At 42.5% G+C, this 24,734-nt stretch overlaps 1 protein-coding gene across 1 annotated transcript; it reads left to right on the forward strand.

The window, feature by feature from the left end:
* Positions 1-1,803: 1,803 nt before the first annotated feature.
* Positions 1,804-22,153, forward strand: LOC138620800 (collagen alpha-2(V) chain-like). Its single transcript, XM_069698332.1, has 55 exons — positions 1,804-1,980; positions 9,261-9,479; positions 9,742-9,966; positions 10,264-10,280; positions 10,374-10,406; positions 10,504-10,536; positions 10,769-10,822; positions 11,038-11,130; positions 11,243-11,317; positions 11,404-11,448; positions 11,606-11,659; positions 11,744-11,797; positions 11,929-11,982; positions 12,127-12,180; positions 12,280-12,333; positions 12,472-12,516; positions 12,596-12,649; positions 12,738-12,782; positions 12,966-13,019; positions 13,135-13,233; positions 13,326-13,370; positions 13,473-13,571; positions 13,671-13,724; positions 13,826-13,933; positions 14,016-14,069; positions 14,153-14,251; positions 14,459-14,512; positions 14,598-14,696; positions 14,994-15,047; positions 15,158-15,211; positions 15,298-15,351; positions 15,688-15,741; positions 15,857-15,901; positions 16,073-16,171; positions 16,287-16,394; positions 16,581-16,634; positions 16,775-16,828; positions 17,115-17,168; positions 17,277-17,330; positions 17,413-17,520; positions 17,640-17,693; positions 17,824-17,877; positions 18,036-18,197; positions 18,272-18,379; positions 18,504-18,611; positions 18,843-18,896; positions 18,982-19,089; positions 19,192-19,245; positions 19,329-19,436; positions 19,606-19,659; positions 19,747-19,854; positions 19,949-20,306; positions 20,401-20,591; positions 20,692-20,934; positions 21,021-22,153. Exons 1-55 carry the CDS (start codon positions 1,887-1,889, stop codon positions 21,165-21,167), a joined length of 4,770 nt encoding a protein of 1,589 aa, XP_069554433.1. The 5' UTR covers positions 1,804-1,886; the 3' UTR covers positions 21,168-22,153.
* The last annotated feature ends 2,581 nt before the right edge of the window (positions 22,154-24,734 follow it).

A 24,734-nucleotide genomic window follows, 5' to 3' on the forward strand; every position in this document is an offset into this window, starting at 1 on the left:
TTTTTAGAAATGTCTCTGTGGTTCTTGTAAAATCAAATGGTTCTTGAGTTGGATTTTTTTTTCCCATTCTGGATAATGTCCTCCTCTCCGACTGGTGGCCTCCACTCTCAGTGTGTGTCCTGCATGCATGATCATGGGCTGATCTCTCCTGTGGTTCCATGCTGCTGTCTAGTCTATACAACCAGAAATAGCCTGTGTGTTTGAAGCTTTCTTACCACAGCAGCTGAGCTCAGTATTAGCTTCTCTGTACATTGCACTCCCTTTAATTTTCACTTCATGGCCAAAAGAGGTCATGTAATTGCTTGAAAGCATGATTCAAGGATAAAAAAGAAGAAGAAGAAAAAAAAAAGGCATTTTTCGGCAGTTCAAACTTGCATCCAAGCATTCTTGTCTTTTCCTTTAAATTTGAGGAACATCTGCTACATTATATTTGATTGAATCCCACCTGCATCACTTGATTTTCATGTCAGTGTGGTGAGTTTTTGTTATTTTAAACCACATTCAACTCAAAAATAGGTGTAAATGATGCCACAAAGTTTGATATTGATCGACCAGTGTCATGAATTATGATGTGAATGCATCATTAATAGATTTCTGCATTAGTTTATATTGTTACAGGTGATGATTAACTGCTTTTAAACTGTTTTATTGTCTATTAATTACTTTATTATGTTTTTCTGTTGGTTTCAAGAGCTCCTGCTGGGTGCATTTGCATAAAAGAAAGAGTGCATCAGTCTGTAGACCAGCTTCATGACAGAAAGTGATGCATTCAGAGAGTCTGAGATGACCTGCTCAGTGTCTCTGCTAGAACCTGACAGACAGACAGACTGTTTCAGGGCCTGACCTCTCTGACCTCTGGTTAAAAGGTTATGTTCTCTAACCCTTAGTTCATCATAGTGCAAAAAAAAACTGTGAATGTGCAGAAGCCGAGCTCTCATCCGACAGAGGAACTGTCTTCCCATCTGCTTCAGATTCTGTCCCAAGAGGCTCTGTGACTCCTTAATGAGAAATAAGTCTGTTCTGCAAACACTTCCGGACTTGTTCAGCGAAGGAAACAAATTAAATCCGTCTCATCCGCTGAGAGAAAGGCTACTTTGGGTAAACTTTCACAACCAAACGGAAGTTAAAATCACATGAAGAAAACAGTATTCAGTGTAGGAATCAGGAGAGGAGACAGTAGCAGACGAGTTGTGATGTTTGTTTTGTTGTCCACCTCTGGGACATCACCTCAGGGACCAACGGCTTGGCAGAGCTTCGCCCTGGAAAACACATCAGATAGATGAAACATGCACACTGTAAACCGCTCAAACAGCACAGATGTAGGTCAGCAAGTCGAGTTTCAGGTAGATAGCACGGCAGTGGAAGTTTCCCGCAAATCGTTTCGGATACATCAACACAAATAAAACCTCAAAGAAGTCAAGGTTAAAGTCCATGCAACAAACTGTAAATCCCACATCAGGAGTTTGTTGTGCACGTGCAAGATCAACAATAATCCTAAAAATATCCTCAGCTCGAGCTTTCAAAAGTCATTTTTCATCATCCAGCTTGTCTTCTTTCATCAGCCTTTTGACAAATCTCATACAGTCTTTAATTAGCACCGTGCTTTAGGAACTACTGCAGGAGTCTAAGGAGGAGGCTGGCCTTGAAATAAAGCAAGAAGAAATGATGAGAGAGGAGACGAGAGGGAGGGAGGGAGGTTGAGAGAGGAGGAGGGAGGTGTTGGGGGGTTGAAGAGGGAGCTTGTTTCAGTTTGCAGTGATCGCTCATCTAGGAGCCTGTTGCACTCAGGGATATTTGTATTTTTCAGTCTGGATGCTGTAGCTCGGGGTCTGGCTCTCTGACATCTTCGGCTCTGTGTGAGGACATTGCATGTCTGGCATGCAGACATGGGCCCCTTGTTGTACTCTAGGATTACCGTCTGCCTGGCCATCACCTTGGCTCAGGTGATTGCTGTGACCTGCCAAGAAGATACCAAGAAAGGTGAGTGACAGCCACCCAAATGTAACTTCTCCTTCTGTGCTCTGATTGGTTTTCTGTGTTGATACCTGATCTGTTTCAGCAATAATGGATTGCTCCTCTGCTTTCTTGGGATTTTATTCTGAAAGCAATATCTGTCCATCACAATATATACACTTTAGATGCAGAAAAACAAGTAAAAAAAAGTCATTTTGGGCCTGATTCCCCAATGATTTCCAGTTATATAAATGCTTAATTTGTAATTTTTCATGTTTGTTTTATATATTGCTCCTGACAACAATGTTTCCTCTGGATTTCCTCTTCTAATGATTCAAAATGGAGAAACCCCAACCTGTAAAAACTCTTCCATGTGTATTTTTATGAAACTGACATGTTTGTTTTTCTCATTATATCCCTGGTTTGTTCTTTTTCAAATTCTAGGATGTGGTTGCATGTTGTCTTGTAAAATTAAACTGGAACCACACCGGCCTTGTGGTTTAGGAACCAAAGGTTAAAATCACACCCACAACTGAGACTAGAAAGGTTAATTATGCCTCAGTGAGACACCACGTTCCTGTTCATGAAGCTGCTAAAAGCCACAAAGTGATGATTGGGAGTGTAAAATCTGGCTAAAACTGCTAACTTTTCAGGAATTAATAAGTAATCTTAGAGGTGACAATAAGCTTTAATACTGAAATGACATTGATGACTGATAATAAGGCTTAAGTGAGACAAAATCCACAATTCAAGGTGATTTCTCAAAGGAGATGTGGCTGTCCTTGTTCGTTTTCTAAAATAAAACCTCCCAGTGGATGTGATCCTGGGTCAAAAATACTTTCCCCCCTACAGGCTGCAGTGCACACTAAAGAGTGCACAGGGCCGGCTGGGCTATTTCAGTGCAAGGTCGAGGCTGAATGAAGGGGTTCTGAGCGCCACAGCTATAATGATGTGGCCTTACTGATGGGATGGACAAAAGCAGGCCACTAATTTTGGTCAGACTCGGGGCCAGAGGCAAACAAGACACACCCAGAGTGAGGCGATGCTGGATATGAAATATGCTCCCCTCGCTTTTATCTCACTTCACCTCCACTGGAGCATTCACGCTGCAAAGGCAGAAAGAAAAACTTTAAACATGTGCAGCAGCTGTTTGTCGGTCTGAATCTGTCATATTTATGTGCAATGATGCTAAGTGAAGACATTCTCCCCATCTGTGGCCTGGCAGGTGTGTCACTACAGGCCTACAGAGATGAACTGGTGTGATCCTTGCAATAAAAAGGTCAAATATTGTCAGAAATATAAAATGAAAGTTGTATAAACAACATGGCTGTATTTTAACATTGCTACAGGAAGGTATAGCCTTTAGTTTAGTAAGTTTTAAGCGGAGTCTCATCTGTTTGCTTGCTTAGCTGTGAGTGAGTTATTGGTTACCACTGTTTCAATTTGCATGCTAAGCTCAGTTAACAGGTTGCTGGCATTAGCTTCATAAATAGCATCACTTTTCATTTCTCTCAAGTTAGTGCATAGGTGTAATCACAAACTTTAAAAGTTTAAATATGTTGCTCTTTGGTTCAGTTTTATTCTGACTTATTTGGAGTCTCAAGCAAAGATTTGAGCAAAGTCTGAAAATAAGGACACCTTTTTCATCCAATACATCATCATGACTTTAGTCTCACGTTGTGAATCGGTAGGCTAAGATCTAGTTTATGTGGGCTGAATATTTTTAGAACATAAACCTGTGTTCAGGCAGTTAGGGCAGAAAACTGCACTTAAAAAGAAACCCTTGGTTAGTCATGATAATTGAGCTCATGCTGTATATGTAAGCTATAATCACATACAAATTCACAAAGTTTGTAGATGAAGACTTTACTAAAAATTCTGCAAATCTTCAAAACAGCAAAGCAATTTTTTTTCTGCAGAGATTAAGACAATACATGTGTTTTCTGCAGAATAAAAGGTCAGATATTCTAAAATTAGAAGCTGCAGAAGGAAAAAAAAAAATCCCAATATCTGCTAACAGCCCAAAGAAACTGCAGCTTAGTCACTGTTTGAATAGAGCAGCTCGTCAGGGTGAAGGAGCTTTCAGGAGGTTCCTCCGGGTGTGGCAACTCAGTGCTCTCCCAAATAAAGCCAAACCACAAGTTCTACCCAAGCCCAACATATAATACAGCCGCTGTGGTTTCCCCTGAAATAACTACAGCTTTACAAACCGACTCTCTCGCGGGGAGAGGCTCCACCACATAATAAGTGCTTAGGGATGTCACCAAACTGTCTGCATTAAAATACTCACAAAGCCCATAGCAGGTGTCCATATCTGCTTGTTTCTCCTTCTTTTTAGTTTTGCTCTGTTTCCTGATTGCTTTGGGATGAATTGGTGGAAGGTGCTAGATTTTGATCCAAAGCCAGCAGGGTACAAACTGCCAGAACTGTCCTTTTACTCTGCAAAAAAACGTGTTTATCTTAGCATGTCATTTTCTCAGATGTTTTCATCTTTACTTTTCTCAAAGAAAAAAGTATCTGGGTCACTAAAGCATGATTATTCCATACTTCCCAACAACTGTATCTTTTTATTTTGTGTTTGCAAAATGTCGCTGAAATGACTTTCTGCACGGTAAAATTTACCTTCAACTACAAAAGTACTTGAAAAAATGTATCTCAATTGAAATAAATTTGTATAATAGTGAGCTTTACGCATGTTTTTACATGTTAAATTGTATTTCTCTCACAGAAACTGGCAGCAGAATGAGTCAGCTCTGCTTATTCTTTTATCTTTCTAAATTATAAGATTCCACAGCCTAATTTTACCTCATACTTTAGCTCTTGATTAAATGACATGATGATGGCTTTTGCAACGTGAGGTGCTGACATGAAAACTATGGGCCTTTAAAGTCGAGGTGTAAGAGACATTTCTGTTGCAGAGATGATTGCATACTTGCATACAGACACATTTATTAGATGCATTCGCAGCCAGGAGCTTTCGAGTTTGACCACAGTCTCGTCACTGATTGGCACACTGAATAGCCCTGCCGCTCTGTGTCTGTCTGTTCACGATGTTTCTACAGTTAATTGGTTCCTGTGTCTCATTTTGGAGCCATGTTTCGTTTGCTATATGTTTGGCAGATGCAGGAACTAAATCATTACAAATATAAGAACAAAAAGGGTTTTGGGGGCACAAACGATGTTACAACGTGGTCTTCAGACATGAAAATTGCGAGAAGCAGAAAAAAAAAATCATTTATAGCAGCAGAGAACACGGTGTCCTCAATTTTAGACCCCAGAAAGTGTTTCAAAAACAGATGGATACCACAATTTCTATTGTGCAACTTAAATGCAGTGTCTTTAAAATACCACACACAGTTTAACATAGTTTCTACCACTTTTAAAAAACTGAGTCTGATGGATAGAGTGTGGAATTCCCCTTTAAAGTCCCTGAGTCGTAATTATGACTTGTGCCAGGGTATAGTAGGCAACATTTACATTTACTTTGGGCCCAAATGTTCAGTACAGTAAAAAGTTGGGAAGTGCCCTAATTGATGAATATTGAAATATTGAAAACCACAGCCACAGTAGATTGTTGAGGTTCTTGTTGTGTGTTTTTATTGACCATGCTGGATTAAATTAAAGAAAAATACAACTTCTAATAATGAGTAATTTCTCCTATGCACGCATATCATTTTATGACCTTTAGTGGTGTGAATAATTCATCATCAATACATCAACACTGGCCTCAGTGTCTCCCAGGAGAGTTACATGAATGTGTTGCTCCACATGTTGACTGCTGCTCTGCTTGACTCAGACAGCTGTACAGAAAATGGAAAAGTCTACTCCAACCATGAGCTATGGAGGCCAGAGCCGTGTCGAGTCTGTGTGTGTGACATGGGGGCTGTAGTGTGTGAGGACGAGGTGTGTGAGGAGCTGGGTGACTGCCAGCTGGCTGTGACTCCAGAGGGCGAGTGTTGCCCCGTGTGCACAGCTGCAGCACCGACTCACAGACCAGACACTCGAGCAGGTAAATAGAAATCACTGCAGCTGTATACCTTCAATATGTGGGGAATTTTCAGCACCTTCAGCTCCCTTTCAGTCAGTGTCATGCATCATTATGGGGGTTTCAGTACAATATCAGCAACTCCGGCTGATATTTGATATTTTATCTCCATATTATATGTATATATTATATTGATACATTTTATTTTAATATATATAATTTATATAATATTATAACACATACTTCTCTTATATAATATAATCTATATAACATATATTATAATGATTATATATTGAATTATGATGTTTTTACTGCTGCAGCAGTTGAAGATTTTTGAACTTTTTACATACTGTTTAATGTACAGTCATACATCATAATTATAGCGTCGCAGTGCTGTGAGAACCACGTAGATTTTCTCAATACAAAAAGGAAAATTTATTTTAAGCAGATTTGTCTTGAGGACACATCACATTGCCGGTGTGTTGCAGGTGCAGCTCAGAATGACAAAACTCCATCGTTGCCTTCGGCTGACGTAGACGGAAGTAGTAGTGAGTGACTGGAGGGATTTTTCAAATTGCGGTTTTGGCAGCTGTTTAAAGGGTGTAGTGTACGAGTATTGGCCACTTCTTGCAAGTTGTAGCATAATAGAGGGGAAGGAGGTGGATGTAGACAGCTACAACAGCATGGGTTTGAGTGAATCTCTTGCTTTTTCTTTCTAAGGACTGGATTAGCTCTTTGTGAGCTAAAAAAAAAAAAAGAAAAAAAAAGAAAGAAAAGAAGAAGCAGTGACTACATGTAAAACAGCGTATTTCTAGCATGCAGAGATTTGCCAGAGGTTTAAAATAATTTTGGGCCTTTTTTCAGACGGGATGTGTATAAAATAATAAAAGAGGAAAACAGCACACATGCTTGAAAACCCCACAATGATGCACACACTGGAAGGGAATCACCCATGATACTCATGTGGTTGCTGTTCTGTCTCATGAAGATGCCTGCACAGAAAACGGCACGACCCACTCCAACAATCAGATATGGAGCCCAGAGCCGTGTCGAATCTGTATGTGTGACACGGGGACTGTGGTGTGTGAGGAGGTGGTGTGTGAAGAGCTGGGGGACTGCGAGACAACCGAGGCCCCACAGGGCGAGTGTTGCCCCGTGTGCTCAGCAGCCACACCACACACTCCTAACACGGACAATAAAACTGGTAATAAATGTTTTCAACTTGATGTTTGGAAGAGCAGATTTCAACCTTGGGCTGTCTGTTCCATAAATATCCACACTGGGTCTATTTTTGTGGATTTAATAAGACTTTTCGATCTAAATCACAGAAGTTTAATGTCATGTTACTGAAAATCAAGTCAAAAGATTTCCACCCTCAAACTCATCTGTCTGTAAAAGCCTAAAATATTTCTTTCTCTGTGTATTGATAATTTACTCTAATTATAGGGACTGTGAATTATTATGGATATCTTTTGGGTTGGTGAAATCATGTAAATATTTATTGTACATATATATATATATCTATACTTAGCTGTAGATGGTATGTATGGGCTAATTAGAGGGAGGAGGTGTATATAAGGAGCTCAGTTTGTTTGTGTAAAGACACAGAGGGAACTGGTAGGTGACGGTGAACCTTTGGTGTGGTGTTATAATGTAAAAAATAAGTGAAGCTTCATCTGAAACCTCTTCTGGACTCCTGATCTGCTCATTTGCCTCCACAGTTTGTTAAAATGTTAACAAATGTTAAAATGTTAACAAACTGTGGGATTGTCATGACAAAGATTATGTATGGTTTGTGTTGTGAATCATTATCCTGTTTATTCACTGCAGCAGATTGTCACAGAATTAAACTGTCTTACCAAACTGTTTTTAGTCAGAAATTTCTACTAAATCCTTCTAGCAGGGTGGTAAGTCGTCTGTTGCTGCCATAATCATGGCTTTCTGAACCAAGACACCATTTTCTGTGGCACCATTTGAGAGTGAAAACCCATAAACTTCTGTTCCTATAATGATGAGCTTTACCATGTGTACCAGCTGACAGAAAGGACTCCGGCTTCTGACCCCAGCTGCTGTTCTTTTTCATCAAGATTCCTGCACAGCGGACGGCAAAGTCTACTCCAACAATCAGATATGGAACCCCGATCCGTGCCGAATCTGTATATGTGATATGGGGACGGTGTTTTGTGAGGACGTGGTGTGTGAGGATCTAGTTGACTGCCAGACCGCAGAGGTCCCACAGGGCGAGTGCTGCCCCATGTGCTCGGCTGCAGCGCAGCATCCAGGCACTAAAACTGGTAAACTGGAATGCGACATTTATCCCGACGTCTTGGTTATTTTTCTTGCAGATTTTTGTGGTGATGTTTTCTCAAACTCGGTGGTGCTCTGTGTTACGTCTCCAGGCCTGAAGCCCTCCTCTTCAGGCTCCATCCTGTGCACACCACTGTGAAATATGAGTTTTTATGTCTGTATTGTCTTCAGGTTTCCCTTTGACCGTGTTTTCAGTTTGCAAGAGGAATACATTTACTTTTTGCCAGATAAGCTCGCTTCTCAACCGACTTGTGTGCAACAAAAGCTGTTCGTCACTTCATCCTTGTGTCCCTTAAAGATAACAGGAAATTCTGTGCAAGGATGCAGCTGCGACAAATTTTACTGCCACGCAAAAACAAGTTGATCAAGTGATTCATTTACCAAATAAAGTGTATTCCTCAGGGAAATCACAACCTCCTTTGCCATGTTTACTGTCATGTTCAGCATTTTCTTGTTATGCACTTGTGATGTATTTTTGCTATTTTTGCCAGTGTAAGTTATTTTAAGCACAAAGGGATGCTAAATGATGCACCAGAAGATTGACGGCGGGCATGGTCATTGGTTTAAAGCATGTTAGTGAGCTGTCAGTATTTAAAGGACCGGTATGCTTGCAGGTTTTGGCTGTTTATCTTGAAAACATGCATACTTTTAAAAAAAAGTTTTGCAATATTATTTTAGATTTTTTTAAATATATATTTTCTTGCATTTTTCCTTTTGTTTCAGGCAGCCAATGGTCTGGATTCATGTTTGTCAGTGTTAGACTATTATTGTCTGGTAAATCAAGAACATTTCAGGAGCCTGCAAATAGATTTTCATCCTGCTAGGGAAGGAGTAAAAGCCAATGGCTGCCTGGAAACGAAGGAAATTTGTTTTCTGTGATGTATGTTTGTTTTGAAGTAAATGTGCTAAAGAATGAACAAGCCTGCTCCCTTACTGTCTGATTTATTGACTGTTCCAGGCAATATTGTCATATTGCGATAATAATTGAAATTCCCCACGTTTCTGTTACATGAAGACACCTGCACAGAGAATGGGAAAGTCTACGCCAACAATGACATGTGGAGCCCGGAGCCGTGTCGGGTGTGTGTGTGCGACATGGGGACGGCTGTGTGTGAGGACGTGGTGTGTGAGGTCCTCGGTGACTGCCAGAAAACGATAACCCCGGAGGGCGAGTGTTGCCCCGTGTGCTTGACCGCAGCTTCCACATCAACCCCCAGTGCAGACCCTGCAACAGGTTAACGATTATTTCACATAGATAAACTTCATTACAGCAAGCAGCAAATCAAATCTGATTCAACCCTGGCCTGATTCATCTCAAAGGAGGCCCTGGGGTACACATTTGTTATTTGGCCCCCACTGCACACCAATATATATTGTAGTTTCATTATTAATTAAATTATCAATAATTAAAAGCAAAAATGCAAACAGATGTATAGCTACCGACTATCACTTTGCTGTGTTTTTTTTTTTTTTTTTAATATCTGCTTCTGTTGCAGCTGCAGATGAGAAGAAAGAGGACAGCTGCACGGTCGACGGGGAGATCTACCACCACAACGACATCTGGAAACCTGAACCCTGTCGCGTGTGCGTCTGTGACAGCGGCGTCGCCATCTGCGACGAGATTCAGTGTGAAACGCTCTCCAACTGCGAGAAGGTGGTCACGCCCGAGGGCCAGTGCTGCCCCGTGTGCGACAGCTTTGCCGGCGCCGGCAGGCGGATCGGTGAGACCCACTCAACTACTAAAGTCCAACTCAGCTGCTGCAGAACAACATCTGCAAGAGTTACGATGACGTCAGTCATCAGTTTAAGTTGTTACACTACGTCTACTCCACTTTCTTTGAGGCGTACATGTTAGTTTTACAGTAATTATGATGTGTAATATTTATAATGTGAAAATCGATTTGTACATATTGTGGAAGAATAATTAAGCGTGAGAGAACAAGCAAAAACAACTGCACTGCAAATCAAGTAGAAATATGACTGAAATTAACGTCTTTTTTTTGTTGTATTTCTCCAAGAAATTCTGGGCTTCCAGGTATGTGATTCTTCTGACATGGATTCATATTTTTCTTGATTATTCAATAATAACAACCGTCATTTAAAAAAATGTTGATTTGCTGCTTTATAGGGGCAGAAAGGTGAACCAGGTGATATCCCCTATGTAAGTAATATCAATAACAATAGTCATATATTGTGTTTTTTTTAAAATATTTTTTTAATGCAGCTTTCAATAAATAAATAATCTGTGTGTTCTCCAGGTTGTGGGCCTCCCTGGACTTCCTGGACCCGCGGTGGGTTCTTATTTATTTCACTCTTTCTCTCTATGATTTAAACATTTGACTTATGATGACCACAAATGATATAAAATATCTAATTAAAACACTTTTTTTGGCGCTAGAGGGCGCCAGAAATGCCACATCCGCATGTATTTTTTACATTAACCCCCAGCAAAATTATTCTATTATTTGGATAATGGTTTATCACTTTTTGTACTGACGGTTTCTTTTTGTACTTGTGGTTTAGGGTCCTCCTGGTGCTCAGGGAAACACTGGACCCAGAGGCTTTAAAGGCAGACGGGTAAGTCTGAATCACTGCTCACTGAACTGATGGACAAACACTCATTACTGCAGGAGGAGGAATTGCAGCAGGAGAGGCAGTCACTCGGTCTTCTTATATTTATCTCATACATAAATTAACTGTGTATTCATCACTGTTTAGATGCCGTTTTTAAATATATAACGTACAACTGTGGGTTTTCTCTCCTCAATAATATTTCTCTACACAAACTGCAGGGATTCACGGGGCCTCAAGGATTTGACGGAGAACCTGGTGTGCCAGGAAATCCAGGAGAAGCAGGAGCCCCTGGCTATCCCTCTTCCCCAGGGGTGAGCTTTTCTCCAAGTTGACATTCACATTTAATAGCAAAATGCCTTTTTCTTTTTTACAATGATTTTCTTTGCTAAACATTTTATTTTTGAATCACTCTCTTCCCAAAAGGGAAACCTGGTGTCACAGATGGCTTCAGGTTTCAATGAGAAGTCGGGTCCGATGGGGATGCTGACAGGCACAAGGGTGAGTGCTGCTGTATAGGAATGGAACTGTAAACTGTATCTTAAATATACAGAGTTACGACAGTGTATGAAATGATATCATTTCAGGGTGAAGCAGGACCGCGAGGACTTCCAGGGTCACCCGGACCACAAGTAAGTTTTGGCCTTCAAAGCCTTTTAAAGGCAAATCTTTCCTTTTAATTTTGCTTCTGTGTCATCAACTTTCCTTGTGGATCTGATTTAAGAGCACTTCAAACTTCAAAATCTAATATATGTAGATAAAAATGTGACGTCCAATGTTCTTATTCAGGGTCCAGTTGGTGGTCAGGGAATTCCCGGAGAGCCTGGAGAACTAGGAACAATGGTAGGATCATTTCTCTGAGATAAATTGTTCCTAAACCTGAGGTGTTGAAGGGTGAAATTTGAATGTAACTCTGTGTGTCTTCAGGGGGAACCAGGTCGTCGAGGACCAGATGGATCGCCAGGAAAACCTGGAACTGATGTGGGTCGAATAAATACACATCCTCTTTAAAATACAAAATATACTTCTGCTCATCATTATCACTAACTTTTATAGTGATAATTCACCAGTAAGACATTTTTAAGAAGTATTATTTTACTTTTCCTGCTCAGGGAGAGTCTGGACCTCCAGGTGCAACAGGAGAACCAGGATTTCCTGGATCATCGGTAACACATCGTCTGCCAGAGCTCATACCAAAATAAATATAACATTGTTCATCATAACCATTTTAACATAATCTAACACAGACATATTAAATGGGAAGAAAACACAATAACTGGTGATTATTTTGTTCATTTGTGTGAATGCAGGGTGGTAGAGGATTTCCTGGACTTCCAGGTCATCCAGGACTGAAAGGCCCCAAAGTCAGTCCTCGTTATTAATCCTTATTGATTATTTTTTAATCTTTCTATGTGAGACACATCAAGGTGTGACATGTTTGTGAATTTAAATTTCCCTAATAGGGAAAAAGTGGACTCATTGGGCCACGAGGAGAGTCTGGAACAGTCGGAGCAAAGGTAGGAATTTATCACGCGAGTGGTCACACAGCCTTGAAGAGCTCTATACGAAAATAAAAAACGGTGAATGAGGAACCTTTAACACAGGTTTCAATCTGATGTTTGCTCATTTCAGAGTTGCGTTTTTGTATTTTGCAGGGTACCTCTGGTACTTCTGGTGCAATGGGTGCTCCCGGCCCACTGGTAGGTAAAGCATACAGTAAAAACGCCGTCCCGGTATTGGATGCAGAGCCACTCGTACTAAACCCGTCGTTTGTTTCAGGGGCCGGCCGGTTTGCAGGGAGAGAGAGGCCGATCCGGACCGTCTGGTCCTGTGGTACGAAAGAAAAATTAGCATTTTTAAAAAGTACAAATAAGTGAAGTGATGTTTCAGGTTTAAAACAGTTTCTGTGTTTTTCTTTCAGGGTAAACGAGGTGCATCCGGCCATGTTGGTAAACCAGGTCCTCTGGTAAGAACCGAATCTACTTAAAGTCTTAACTGGATCCTCTTAATTTTCAGAGCTTCTTTTTGATCCTGTTAACTATATTCATATCCTCTAGTGTTTCTTATAATGCTGCTGATTTTCTGTTTTTTGGAGAATCATTTAACCAAAGTTTTTCTGAATATTAAAGAAACTTTCCTTTGACTGCAGGGTCCAATGGGAATCACTGGAGTGCCAGGATTTCCTGGAAACCCAGGAATGAAGGTGAGTGACAGAAGTAATGAAGCTGCTGGTTTAAAGTTGAGTTTGTAAATTCCACCAAAATACAATTAAAGTCACCAACATGTGTTTAATTTTGACCTGGATGTGTCTTCTGCAGGGCGAAGCAGGACCGACCGGGGTGAGAGGAAGTCCAGGACAGCAGGGATCCAGAGGAGATGGTGGACATGTAGGACCAGCCGGACCCACAGGACAGCAGGTCTCTTCAGCATTCATTCTGTTGGGCTATAACAGGTTTTAAATTATTATTGTTAATTATGACATTATTAATAACATTTTGTTTTCTAACAGGGTGCTGAAGGAACTGATGGAGCTCCAGGCGCCCGCGGCTCTGCAGTAAGTGTTTGTTGTCAACACCATCAAATCTTTCTGTAAATCAGTTGTCAGTAAAGCTTTGATGTTGTTTTTTTTATTACATCTGTAGCTTTTTGTTCTCAGGGTCTTGCAGGAGTCCAGGGTCCAGCAGGGTTTCTGGGCCCGGCTGGCGCCCCCGGTCCCCAGGGAACTACAGGAGCATCAGGACCAAAAGGCCAACTGGTGCGAGCTCTCATTTCATTTAACTTTCATTGTACCTGTTATCTGAGTCAATTTCTGTCTTTAAATATCTGTCCTGATTGATCTGGTCTTGTTTCACAGGGTGAAGTTGGAGTGCCTGGATTCAAAGGAGAAGGTGGACTGAAGGGAGAACGAGTGAGCTGAAAACCATCTCGAAATAAAGACTCTTAAAGTTGTTTAATGTTATGTTGGTGTTGGTTGACAGACTGACCGATTCACTGGTTGATTTATTTTAGGGTGACCACGGTTCTCAGGGTCCATTAGGCCCCATGGGAGAGGATGGCAAGCGTGGACCCCGCGGTGATGCTGGATCCATCGGGGCTCTGGGATCCCCAGGAGAATCTGTGAGTCCTTTAAACATTTATTGGAAACGCAAAACACAAATCTGGAAAAAGGACATATAAAAGCATCGTTCATTGGTTCTAGGGAGCTCCAGGAAACAGAGGGTTCCCTGGTGCAGACGGTTTACCCGGCCAAAAGGTGAGTATTTAGGATTATTATTGACCATCATCTTTGTTACATCTGTTCCAGTGGTTTAAAGTGTTTGATTTCTGTCTGAACAGGGAGCTCAAGGTGAGAGAGGGGGGCCAGGTTCGACAGGCACCAAAGGTTTAGGTGGAGATGAAGGACGCAATGGAGAGGCGGGTTTAACGGGAGCCAGGGTGAGTCACACGGTGTAATTGATCGCCAGGATTATGAGGTCTTGTAACTTTTGCCATCTCTAGTGGTTCAGCCTTTCATCACATCAAAGATACCTGCAATTAAGAGTTAACTATCAAGACTTTCTGGTTTCCATTTATAGATGCAGAATCTTTCAAGATTATTGTACAATCTTTATAAAACATGTCTTTGTGTGTCTTATTTCACAGGGTCTCACAGGACTTATTGGTGCCCAGGGACCAGAGGGAAAGCTAGGACCAACGGTATGTCATTTTTCCCTCACTTAGAGTACATTTGTGGTGTTTGTTTCACGATGGTTTGGATTTAATTTTCTTTCATTTTTTCCAGGGCTTAGCAGGAGAGGATGGCAAACAAGGCCCCGCTGGTTCTACTGGAAACAGGGGAGCAGCTGGATCGATGGGTCTGCCGGGACCAAAGGGCTTCGCTGTCAGTATCAATGTGTCTGAGATCACCTGACAAGTACCGTTCTGTAATCGTTGTTTGGAACATGTGATAGAGAAGCAACCATTTAGACTATTTTAATGTTATTTAAAACAAACTGAAACAATTAACAAACTCCGACTGACCTCCAAAGTAGAACTACACACTTTGCTTTGTATACAAGTATCTGTAAGATGAATACAAACAAATATATACGCAAATATGTGTTAAAAACCCACAGATCGTCATTTAAAAGCTGCAACAGATGCTGATTTCTGTGTTTGGGTATTTGTTCATTTTTAGGGTGATGCTGGGAAGATTGGAGAGGCTGGAAGTCCTGGACCTCCAGGTCAAAGGGCAAGTTATTTTCACTGTTCATGTTATGATTTATTCTTCTTAATGGGGCCTAACACTCTTCATTGATGTCCAGAAACACTGATAAATATTGTACTTCAACTGTCCTTCAGGGTGTTCATGGAAAAGACGGAGAGGAAGGCGCTGCTGGTGCAGCTGGCCCAGCGGTAAGCATCTAACTCTGTTGAGATGATCTCATTATTGATAATTAAAATTATTATATGTATGTAATTGTACACTTGCTTTTCTTCAGGGTCCTGCAGGAAAGAGAGGAGAGCAGGGACCTCAGGGAGTCAACGGGTTCCAGGTGAACTGCACACCATAGACATTGAGATCTTTGTACTGGAGCTCAAACTGGTCAAATACAGTTTTTAATTATTTAACTAGGTAACTTCCTTATGAAGGGAGACCAGGCCAGGATAGCAACATTACAAGTTTCAGACCGGACATATAACTACATAACCAATATAATTGAATCTACAGATAGGATAAGTATAAATTAAAAAAACATTTTTATCTCAAAGAAAAGCATGACTCCTGCTTTAACTATCCCAGCATATTAATGAGTCTGGACTGTCAACTGTCAATCTGGCCTGTCTGTTTTGTCATTATCATTAAATAAAGCTGGGTTGGTGCTTTTTAGGGTTTGCCCGGATCAGCAGGCCCACCAGGAGAGTCAGGAAAACCAGGTGATGAGGTATGACGAAGTAACACATAAATGCCGACTAGCTCCTAATTGTATATTGTCCACGATGAGTCATTCGTATTCTCTCTTCTGATAATATGTCTTTGAACCTCATGGTTTCTTGCAGGGTCTTGCTGGAGAGGTTGGTGCTGTTGGAGGTACAGGTCCAAGAGTAAGTCCATCAGTCCTGCTAATTGGTGTTCCCACCCATCATGAAGGATGCAGCTCTTATTCATTTTATACAGACACATTTATCTATCATCACCTTACACATACATTTTGTTATTTAGTTTAATGCGATAAATATAAGTTGTTCGTCTTAATCTCCTGCTCGTCTTTGCAGGGAGAAAGAGGCCCTCCAGGTGAAAGAGGTGAAATCGGGCCCAATGGGCTCCACGGACCTAAAGGTACTCCAGGTGGACCAGGATCAGACGGGCCAAAGGTATCATGACCATAAAACCATTAATATCAAAACCTGAAGAAACCCAACCCTACGAAGCTGTGCAATTAATAATATCATGTTCAATGAATCTTACTGTGTTCTTTGTACATTTTAGGGTAATGCTGGTCCAAAGGGAACTGATGGAGAGCCAGGAGGTCCAGGACTTCAGGGGATGCCGGGGGAGAGAGGCATACCAGGAACTTCAGGCCCGAAGGGAGACGCTGTAAGTTAAAGAAGGATTTCTATTAGTAAACTCTAGTTTCTCTGCTCTGTTTGTCAGTGTAACACAATGTGAGGCACTGCGACTTGATCTTTTTTGGGGTTGTCAAAGTGAATCTGAGAAACTAAATCACCGAAAAGAGAAATCGTTTCATGTGTGATGACTGATAAGGCTGATTTCCTCGAACAGGGCACTGCTGGAGACAAAGGACTTGAAGGCAAAGCAGGAGCTGATGGTGCCCGGGTGAGTCGACTCGGACGCAGATGATACTGCAGACGTGGCCAAATATTTCACTTGATTGAAAACATATTTGCTGTTTAATCTTAGTTAAATTATCTTTTTTCTGAAATATAATACTCTTTATTTTTATGTCATCATTAAAGGGGCTTCCTGGTTCTGTTGGACCTGTTGGTGCGAGTGGACCAAATGGAGAGAAGGTGAGCTGATAATCACAATTATTCAGCATGTATTGAAACCTGGAAATGTGACGGTTCAGTATCGTATTATTGACCAAAAAACACTCCTACAATGACACAATATTGACCCTATTTTAGTCAAATTGAGGAGCAAATTAACTTGGCTTCCAGAGTTAAAGGGTAAAAGCAAGACTCTTGTGCATCTTCATGTAAAACAACATTACAGGGTTAATACAAATGCCTGCCATGTAAATAGTACAATTTAAATGATCACTGGTGACTGAATTGATTTGTTTCTTTTTTTCAGGGTGAAACGGGCCCTCAAGGACCTGCAGGACGTCGAGGCTCTCGAGGAATTGCTGTCAGCAGAACATTTTATTTTACAACTCGCATTAAGTTAAATTAATATTAGTTTCTCGTTGAATCGCCTCTTGACAAAGTGCGTGTTTGTGTGTGGTGATATTTGCAGGGTTCTACTGGTGAGCACGGTCCAACTGGTGCTGCTGGCTTCCCTGGACCTCCTGTAAGTGTCCACTAAACACAGATAAAACTTACAAAAGAAGAGCCTCTGAACTCAGAGGCTGATTTCCTGTCTTCTTTACCAGGGTCTTGATGGTCAGCCTGGGGTCAAAGGTGAAACAGGTGAGCCAGGCCTGAAGGGAGAAGGAGGAGCACCCGGACCACAGGGAATGGCTGGGAAACCAGGAACACAGGTACGCGTTCAAAACAGCAACTAAGTCCACAACAAAGTAAACGATTCCAGAGGCGAGTTCGATCGATCGCTTCGATTATTTAAAGATATGCAATTTTATATCTGCTGCTGTGTTTGTAGGGACCCAGTGGTGTGAATGGACTGAAAGGGGGCAGAGGAACACAGGGTCAAACGGTGAGTGAGGCTTCATATTCTGACCCTGCAACAGTCAACAGTCCTCCTCAAGAGCGCCTTCTAACACTCAGACTAAACAAGTATCATCATAATTAAAGCACATGTCATTAGAAGTGTTTTCTTGCCACAGGGCTCTCCTGGTTTCCCTGGGTTGTCTGGAGGAGTTGGACCACCAGGCTCCCTTGTGAGTTACATCATAAAAATGAACTGACCTCAGCTTAAATACTTAATATCATAAAACAGACGATAAGCAGCTGTCACTTTGTTTTTCAGACCCAACCCGTGTTCTCACACCTGCAGAGGATTCATGAAGTCACTTTTGTGTTAATGTGTGCGTTTCAGGGTGCCGTTGGGGCAGACGGACCTATCGGTGCTCCGGGTAAACAGGGTCCTGCTGGGATTCGAGGAGAGAACGGAGCAACGGGACGTCAAGGCGAGAGCGGACACTCGGGCCCTTCGGGCAGCGCTGGAGACAAGGGAGACTCTGGAGAGGACGGTCCCCTGGTAAGATACAGCAAAGCATTTGTATTTGCTGTTGTTGTTTCAGTTGCTTATCGTCTCATGTGTTTCTCTGTCAGGGTCCTGATGGGCCTCCAGGACCTGCTGGCGCTGCAGGACAGCGAGGAATTGTCGGTCAGCCTGGAGTCAGAGGAGAAGGAGGCATGCTGGGACTGCCAGGTCCTGCTGTATGTATCCCTGCTGATAATATTTCCTGTTCATTGTTCGCCACACAAAGACAGGCCAAAACTCCGCTGATCAGTTATTGCTATTAGAATTAGATGAGGAAGTTTTTGTTTATTTGTTTCTCAGGGTCCACCAGGAAAAGCAGGATCTCCTGGAACTCAGGGCGGCAAAGGTCCCGCTGGTGGGGTTGGATTACCAGGAGCCACTGGGCCAAGAGGAGACGCCGGCCCAGAGGTTGGATCTGCCAAGTCCAGTTATTCCACAGCTTTTATTTAAGACACCTCTTTCATCTAGAATGACTTGAACCACATTTGGTGTCTGACATTAGCCCCTGAAGAAACTTATTTACTAACTCCTCCAAAATAGGAGCATGTAAAAAATTTTTTTTCAAAAATACACAGTTTCCTTTTTTCCCTTCAGATCTTCTTGTTGGAAGTTTCTCATGTGATTATGTGTGTTTTTCAGGGTATCGCTGGAACAGAGGGGCCTCCTGGAAAGGACGGTCTCGTAGGAGATAGGGTAAGAGTAACCACACGATACATATGTGTGTGTTAAGAAAGGCCATAGGTGTGTTACAATCACTGACCTGTGTATGTGTTTGTAGGGAGACAAGGGCAATCCTGGGCCCGAGGGTCTGGCTGGTGTTACAGGGTCTCCGGGCGGTGAGGGTCCGGTGGGAATTACCGGCAGTCCTGGGCAAAGAGGCGAAAACGTGAGTTTAGTTTAAATTGAATGTTACATCTATCGATCGCACATCAGCACATCTATAAATCACAGCTCCTCCCTCATGTCTCTCTGCCTGTCTTGATTTTAGGGTGCCTTTGGCCCCCCTGGACCTTCAGGACCTGCTGGCATACGGGGGAAAGCGGTAAGACAATTTATCACCTTGTTGATGCTCAAAATGGTGTTTTCCAGTGATGTGTTGACTTATCATCCTGTGTCTGCTCTCAGGGCCCTCAAGGACCTCAGGGAGAGAAAGGAGGCACTGGAGAGCAAGGAGAGAGGGGTCAGAAAGGACACAGAGGGTTCACTGGGCTCCACGGCCTTCCGGGAATAACTGTAAGAAAAATCCTTTCATACGACACAAAGCTACTTTAGAAACTTTTAGAAACATCTGTACCCAAGTCAACAACAGATTCCTCATCTATATTACCAATTTAAAGGAGAAAAATCAAGGGTTTTGTCTTGTTACTTCAAGAAAACTTTATCAGTGAATTCTTTGTTTCAGGGCGCCACAGGAGACGCAGGAGCAATAGGGATTGTTGGACCAGCTGGACAGAGAGTCAGTGAGAATCTCACAACAAAAAACCTAAATGTAAAATCACCTCACATGGTAGTTTAAATCTCTGTCTGTCATTTAACCACACAGGGGCCTCCGGGAGTGGTGGGTCCTTCAGGAAAGGAGGGAAATATCGGCCAGCCCGGGCCGATGGGTCCTCCTGGAAGCAGAGGAACCAGTGGAGACATCGGAGCACAGGTGACACAAGATGAGATCCAAACTGCTCAATCGAGATAATCCTTCTTAATTCCTAAATTCCTGACATGAAGCATGTTTATCTTTTCTCTTTCAGGGCCCTGATGGTGAACCCGGACCCCCGGGCCTTCCAGGCCCCCCAGGCCCCCCCACCGCAGCTGTGGAAGACCTCTTTGCCAGTCTGGTCGATTACGACGGGAACGGCGAGTTTCCAGAAGCTTTGGAGTTCATTGAGGGCGACGCAGCTGCTGATCATTATCTACTGCCGGAGTTCAACAAAGATGAAGCTCTTCCCAACAAGATCTCAACCATCCTGCGTACAGACACCGGCGTCAGAGCCACACTGAAGACCCTCAGTGGACACCTGCAGAACCTCCGCAGTCCTGACGGCACCAAGATGAACCCTGCAAAAACCTGCCAGGACATCAAGCAGTGCTACCCTCAGAAGCCCAGCGGTCAGGCTGCTGTTTAATCTGCCTTCTGCTGCTCATTTACATCCTGCGTTCATTTATTTATTTACCAGTGATTTTACTTCTACCTTTGATACAGGTGACTACTGGATAGATCCAAACCAAGGAAGTATAAAAGATGCCATCAAGGTCTTCTGTAACATGGAAAGTGGTGAAACCTGCATCTCTGCTAATCCGGACAACATTCCCCGCAAAGCCTGGTGGACCAAATCCAGTCCCAGTGCCAACACACCCGTCTGGTTTGGAGCCGACATGAACGGTGGAACTACAGTGAGAAACCAAGACTATTTTTTGTGTCGTGAACACTACAAAATCTTTGAAATCCAGCATGCCCACTGTGTAATCATGTCAAATTTACATCTAATTTCAGATCCGCTATGGAAACAAGGAGGAGCAGCCGAACGCAGTGGCCGTTCAGCTGAAGCTTCTGCAGCTTTTGTCCAAAGAGTCTCACCAGAACATCACCTACCACTGCAGGAACAGCTTGGCTTATAAAGACGGTAAGAGCAGCAGCCTGAAGAAGGCTCTGATCCTCAGAGGCTCCAATGGCCAAGAACTCAGAGCGCAAGGCAACAACCGGTTGCGGTACACCGTCATCGAGGATGGCTGCGCGGTAAGTCCTCACTTAAATACCTGGATTCTTTGAAAAATGACTGGACGATACTTAAATTGACCTTTTCGTTTTTCTTTTTTCCTCAGAAATCAAATGGAGAGTGGGGCAAGACTGTGATTGAGTACAGGACTCAAACCTCGGCCAGGCTGCCCGTCGTGGACGTGGCCCCCATGGACATTGGAAAGGCTGATCAGGAGTTCGGCCTGGACATCGGCCCTGTGTGCTTTTCATAAAGACACGATGCAAGATGGACACAGACAGCCCTTTTTACAGAGGAGTAACATCATCACCAGAAATTATAGTCCATGGACTCCTCTTTCTGTGAGCGTAAAAGTTGATGGAGGTGAGATGTTTCTTTGCTGCCGTTCTTCACACATGGCTACACTTCCCTTCAGCTGCATACGAGAGCTGTGCAGCAGGTAGGACGTAATTTATTCACCTCATCAATAAATGCATAACTCAGAGCACAAGCTCTCCAAAGGGAAATGAAACATTAAGGCCTAAACAGAAAAATAAATAGTGGGGTTGAGATGGATTGTAAACTTGCATAAGCTGGAAAAAAACAGCCTTCATTGGAATTTAGGGAACAGTTCATAGAGGTGAAGGTTTATAGTGAATAAAAGCATTCAAACCTTTTCATTTTATACTAGTGATCACTTTTCTTTCCAGTAAATGCACATCCAGAGGTGTGAGTAGAGCAGGAGTTATCCTAGCAATGACTGTAGTTCTTAATTTGAATGGAATAAAACATGATAATGGTGCTTGAACCTAAATTATTAAGTTCTGTACAGGAACTCATTTACTCTTCCAACACAAAACCTTTGTATATCCTTTTAAAACTTCAACTGTAAATGCAAAGTATGACTGTAAATTGCAAATTATTTGTTTATTGTTGACTATGGATGTGGAATAAATGTCTTTCTGTGGAACAACTGTGCTGCTCCCGAAAAACTAAAGCAATAACAAGGTGAATAAACGCTAGGTCATCCTTCATGAACAGTAATATTTTACTTTGACAAGTTCAAATGAGCCTTACCACTAGAGGGAGACAATGCTTCTTCTTCCAGACATCCAGTCACAGTTGAGTGCTTAGTCAACTGTCCCATGTTAAAAAGTCCCGTATTAGACGGCTGAAATTAAAACCAACTTGCTTGTGAGATAGTAAACATTTATCTTGGACATGCAAGTCTCAGTTTACATTTCAGACAGAGATTTATAAACCCTGTATTAGTGTTTATTTCTTTAAATATATTGATAAACCTTGTAAAGGGGTTTAGAAAACCAACATAAATGTCTAATTTCAGCATGAAAATGTGACCTGGTCCTGCTTCTCATTGTGTCTGCATACTTCTGGGTGTGTGAGCGAACAAAGTGAAAAAATAAAAGAGAGAGGGAGAGGGAAGGCGTCCTTACAGGAAGAAAAAGAGCCAAAGTTCAGGCAGCACATGTTTCTGGGTTTGACCTCTCCTCTCCTCGCTCGCTGAAAGACGTGACACCCTCACCGTTTCCTGAAGCCCGAGCTCGCTTCACATCTGTCGGCGTGGTCATTTTTAGCCGTGGCTGCTATTTTCATTTAGAGTGTGGAAAATTAAACAGAGCGAGGCAGAAGAGAGTGAAGGAATTTAAATGGTTTAACACCATTTTGTTGCACTTTTTAAATAACTTTATCCTGTAAAAGCTGCTCAGCTGTGGTCCACATGCTTACATGCCCACTGTTCAAACTGATGTGTCATTGGTGACCCTAACAGACAGCCTTTAAGTGTTTAATTGAAGGCCTTCAAATGTCAGAATTCAACTACATTGCAAAACCGTGAGATCTTGCCTGGTGCAGCTTTAATGCACTTATTTTGGATGTTGGACCACAGAGGCTGTCTGATGCAGACAGACAAAAGTCAGCCTCTTGTTCTGCTCATCTCAGAGAGAAAAGGTCACTCCTCATCTCCGGAGGAAATATATAAGCACAGAAGCTCCTCTTTTCATGTCCTCCTGCTTGCATGCGTATGTGTCAAGTTGTGACAACGACCGGGTGTATTCGGCCCTGCTTCACACAAACGAAGGCCGCTGCAGTCTGCGACCCCGAGATGACTTGGCAGCGACGCCCAGATCCTGACTGGGGTGTCTCTTGTTCGCCGAAGAGCCTCGATGAGATTTCCCAGCGACTCCTTTTCCTTCCTGTGCACCCTCCGGCCCACCGAGCTGATGCCCCTCCAAAAACACTTGAAGGAGACTGGGAAGGAATCCTGAGAAATTATTATTCTCACTGCTGTAAAAACTCGGGACTGAGAAGAACATTCTCACAATGGAGGGACAGGGACTGTTTTCTCTGTCAACAAACTGATGAAGCTTGCTGCTGTAGTTGGGAATGTGTTTCCCACTGCGGACACTAATCATAAACTTTTTTTTTTTTTAATTCTTCGCCTTTATCTTATGATATTATTTTTTTTTCCACTCCTGACAACTTTAACACCTCTCGTCATCATCAGCATCTTCCTGCTGCTCCTCAGTCTCTGTCCTTCATTCTCCTTAATTAAACACTCTCTTTATTTACCTCCCTTCTGACTCCACTCAGGCGTCGTTCACATCAATTGTATTAGTCAGATCCAATCCTGTTGTGTTGATGGTTCACATTTGTGCTTGAAGGAGCATATACATGTGAGTTTTGTGAGGTGAGTTATGTGAGGTTCACCTGTGACGTCATTGGCACATACTTCTGCCACCTTTTGACTTTACTGTGGGAGGAACTGGTGACACATCATTCATCTTTATTTGCAGTCTGGACTTCACCTGAAAGTGGTAGTCAAATTATTTTGTCTTTTCTAGTTGATAACCCCCCTCTCTCTCTCTCTCTCTCCCCCACTGAGCAGATCTATAACAAAGTCATATGAAGCCTGAAAAAGACACTCCTGCTTGGTATTTTAGTCACAGTACTGTACATCATTTCAGTGAATAAGGAGTTATTAATTAAGCCATTATCACTGCAATTTCATTGGGTCAGATATCGTATCAAAATGGAGAAATGTTCACAGCCTGTCATGAAGTCAGTTTGACAAATGGATTCTATCTCCTACACCCCTCCTCCTCCACCGGTTGAGGTCTGGGCTGATCAAAGGGGCAATGGGCCCGCTCTAACATCCCACCTTTCCCCAGATCCTGGGAGGAGCCTGCGCCTGGCAGCGAGGAGAACAATGGCAGGAAACTGAGAGAGGAGCGAGGGAGTTCCTGTTGGCAGGACGATGCCGAAGACGAGAGCGACGACTCGCCTCGTGCAAGTGGATACTGGCCCGCCGCCCTGAGAGGGAGGAACTGGGCTCTTTAAAACTGGAAGAAGCTTATTGTTTGAGATGTTTTGAAGAGTTTGATCCCAAAAGTCTGACGTTTGAAGGGAGGGATGTCTTTAGATAGGACGTCTGCTTGATGTGAACAGTTAATATCGGAAGAAAACTCCTTGCAAACCAAACAATCTTCATAACTGTTCAATACGGTTGATGGTTGTCACCTCTTCTTAGGTTGTTTGGTAAACCTAAATAAGGCTTAAGAAAGCTTAAACTCCGCCTTTTTTTTTTTTTTTTTTTTTTTTTAAGAAGAGTTCAGTGGGATGAAAAAAAGCGTTAGGCTGTCAGGGGTCTTCCTAGCTACACCCCTGGCTGGCTCGTTCCCTGGAAATGAACTCTCCACGTGATGTATATTCACACATTTGATCATGACGTCCCTCCTCAAATCACCAAAGCTGACAACCAAGTGTTGACATCACTCCGTGATGAGCTGCTCAGATAATTCATGACCCTGCAGCGGTCCGAGAG

Source organism: Brachyistius frenatus, unplaced genomic scaffold (assembly GCF_029030835.1).
Source record: "Brachyistius frenatus isolate BFR_SWC_R1_liver_20210118 unplaced genomic scaffold, ASM2903083v1 Contig_26, whole genome shotgun sequence".
Taxonomy (NCBI): Eukaryota; Metazoa; Chordata; class Actinopteri; family Embiotocidae; genus Brachyistius; species Brachyistius frenatus.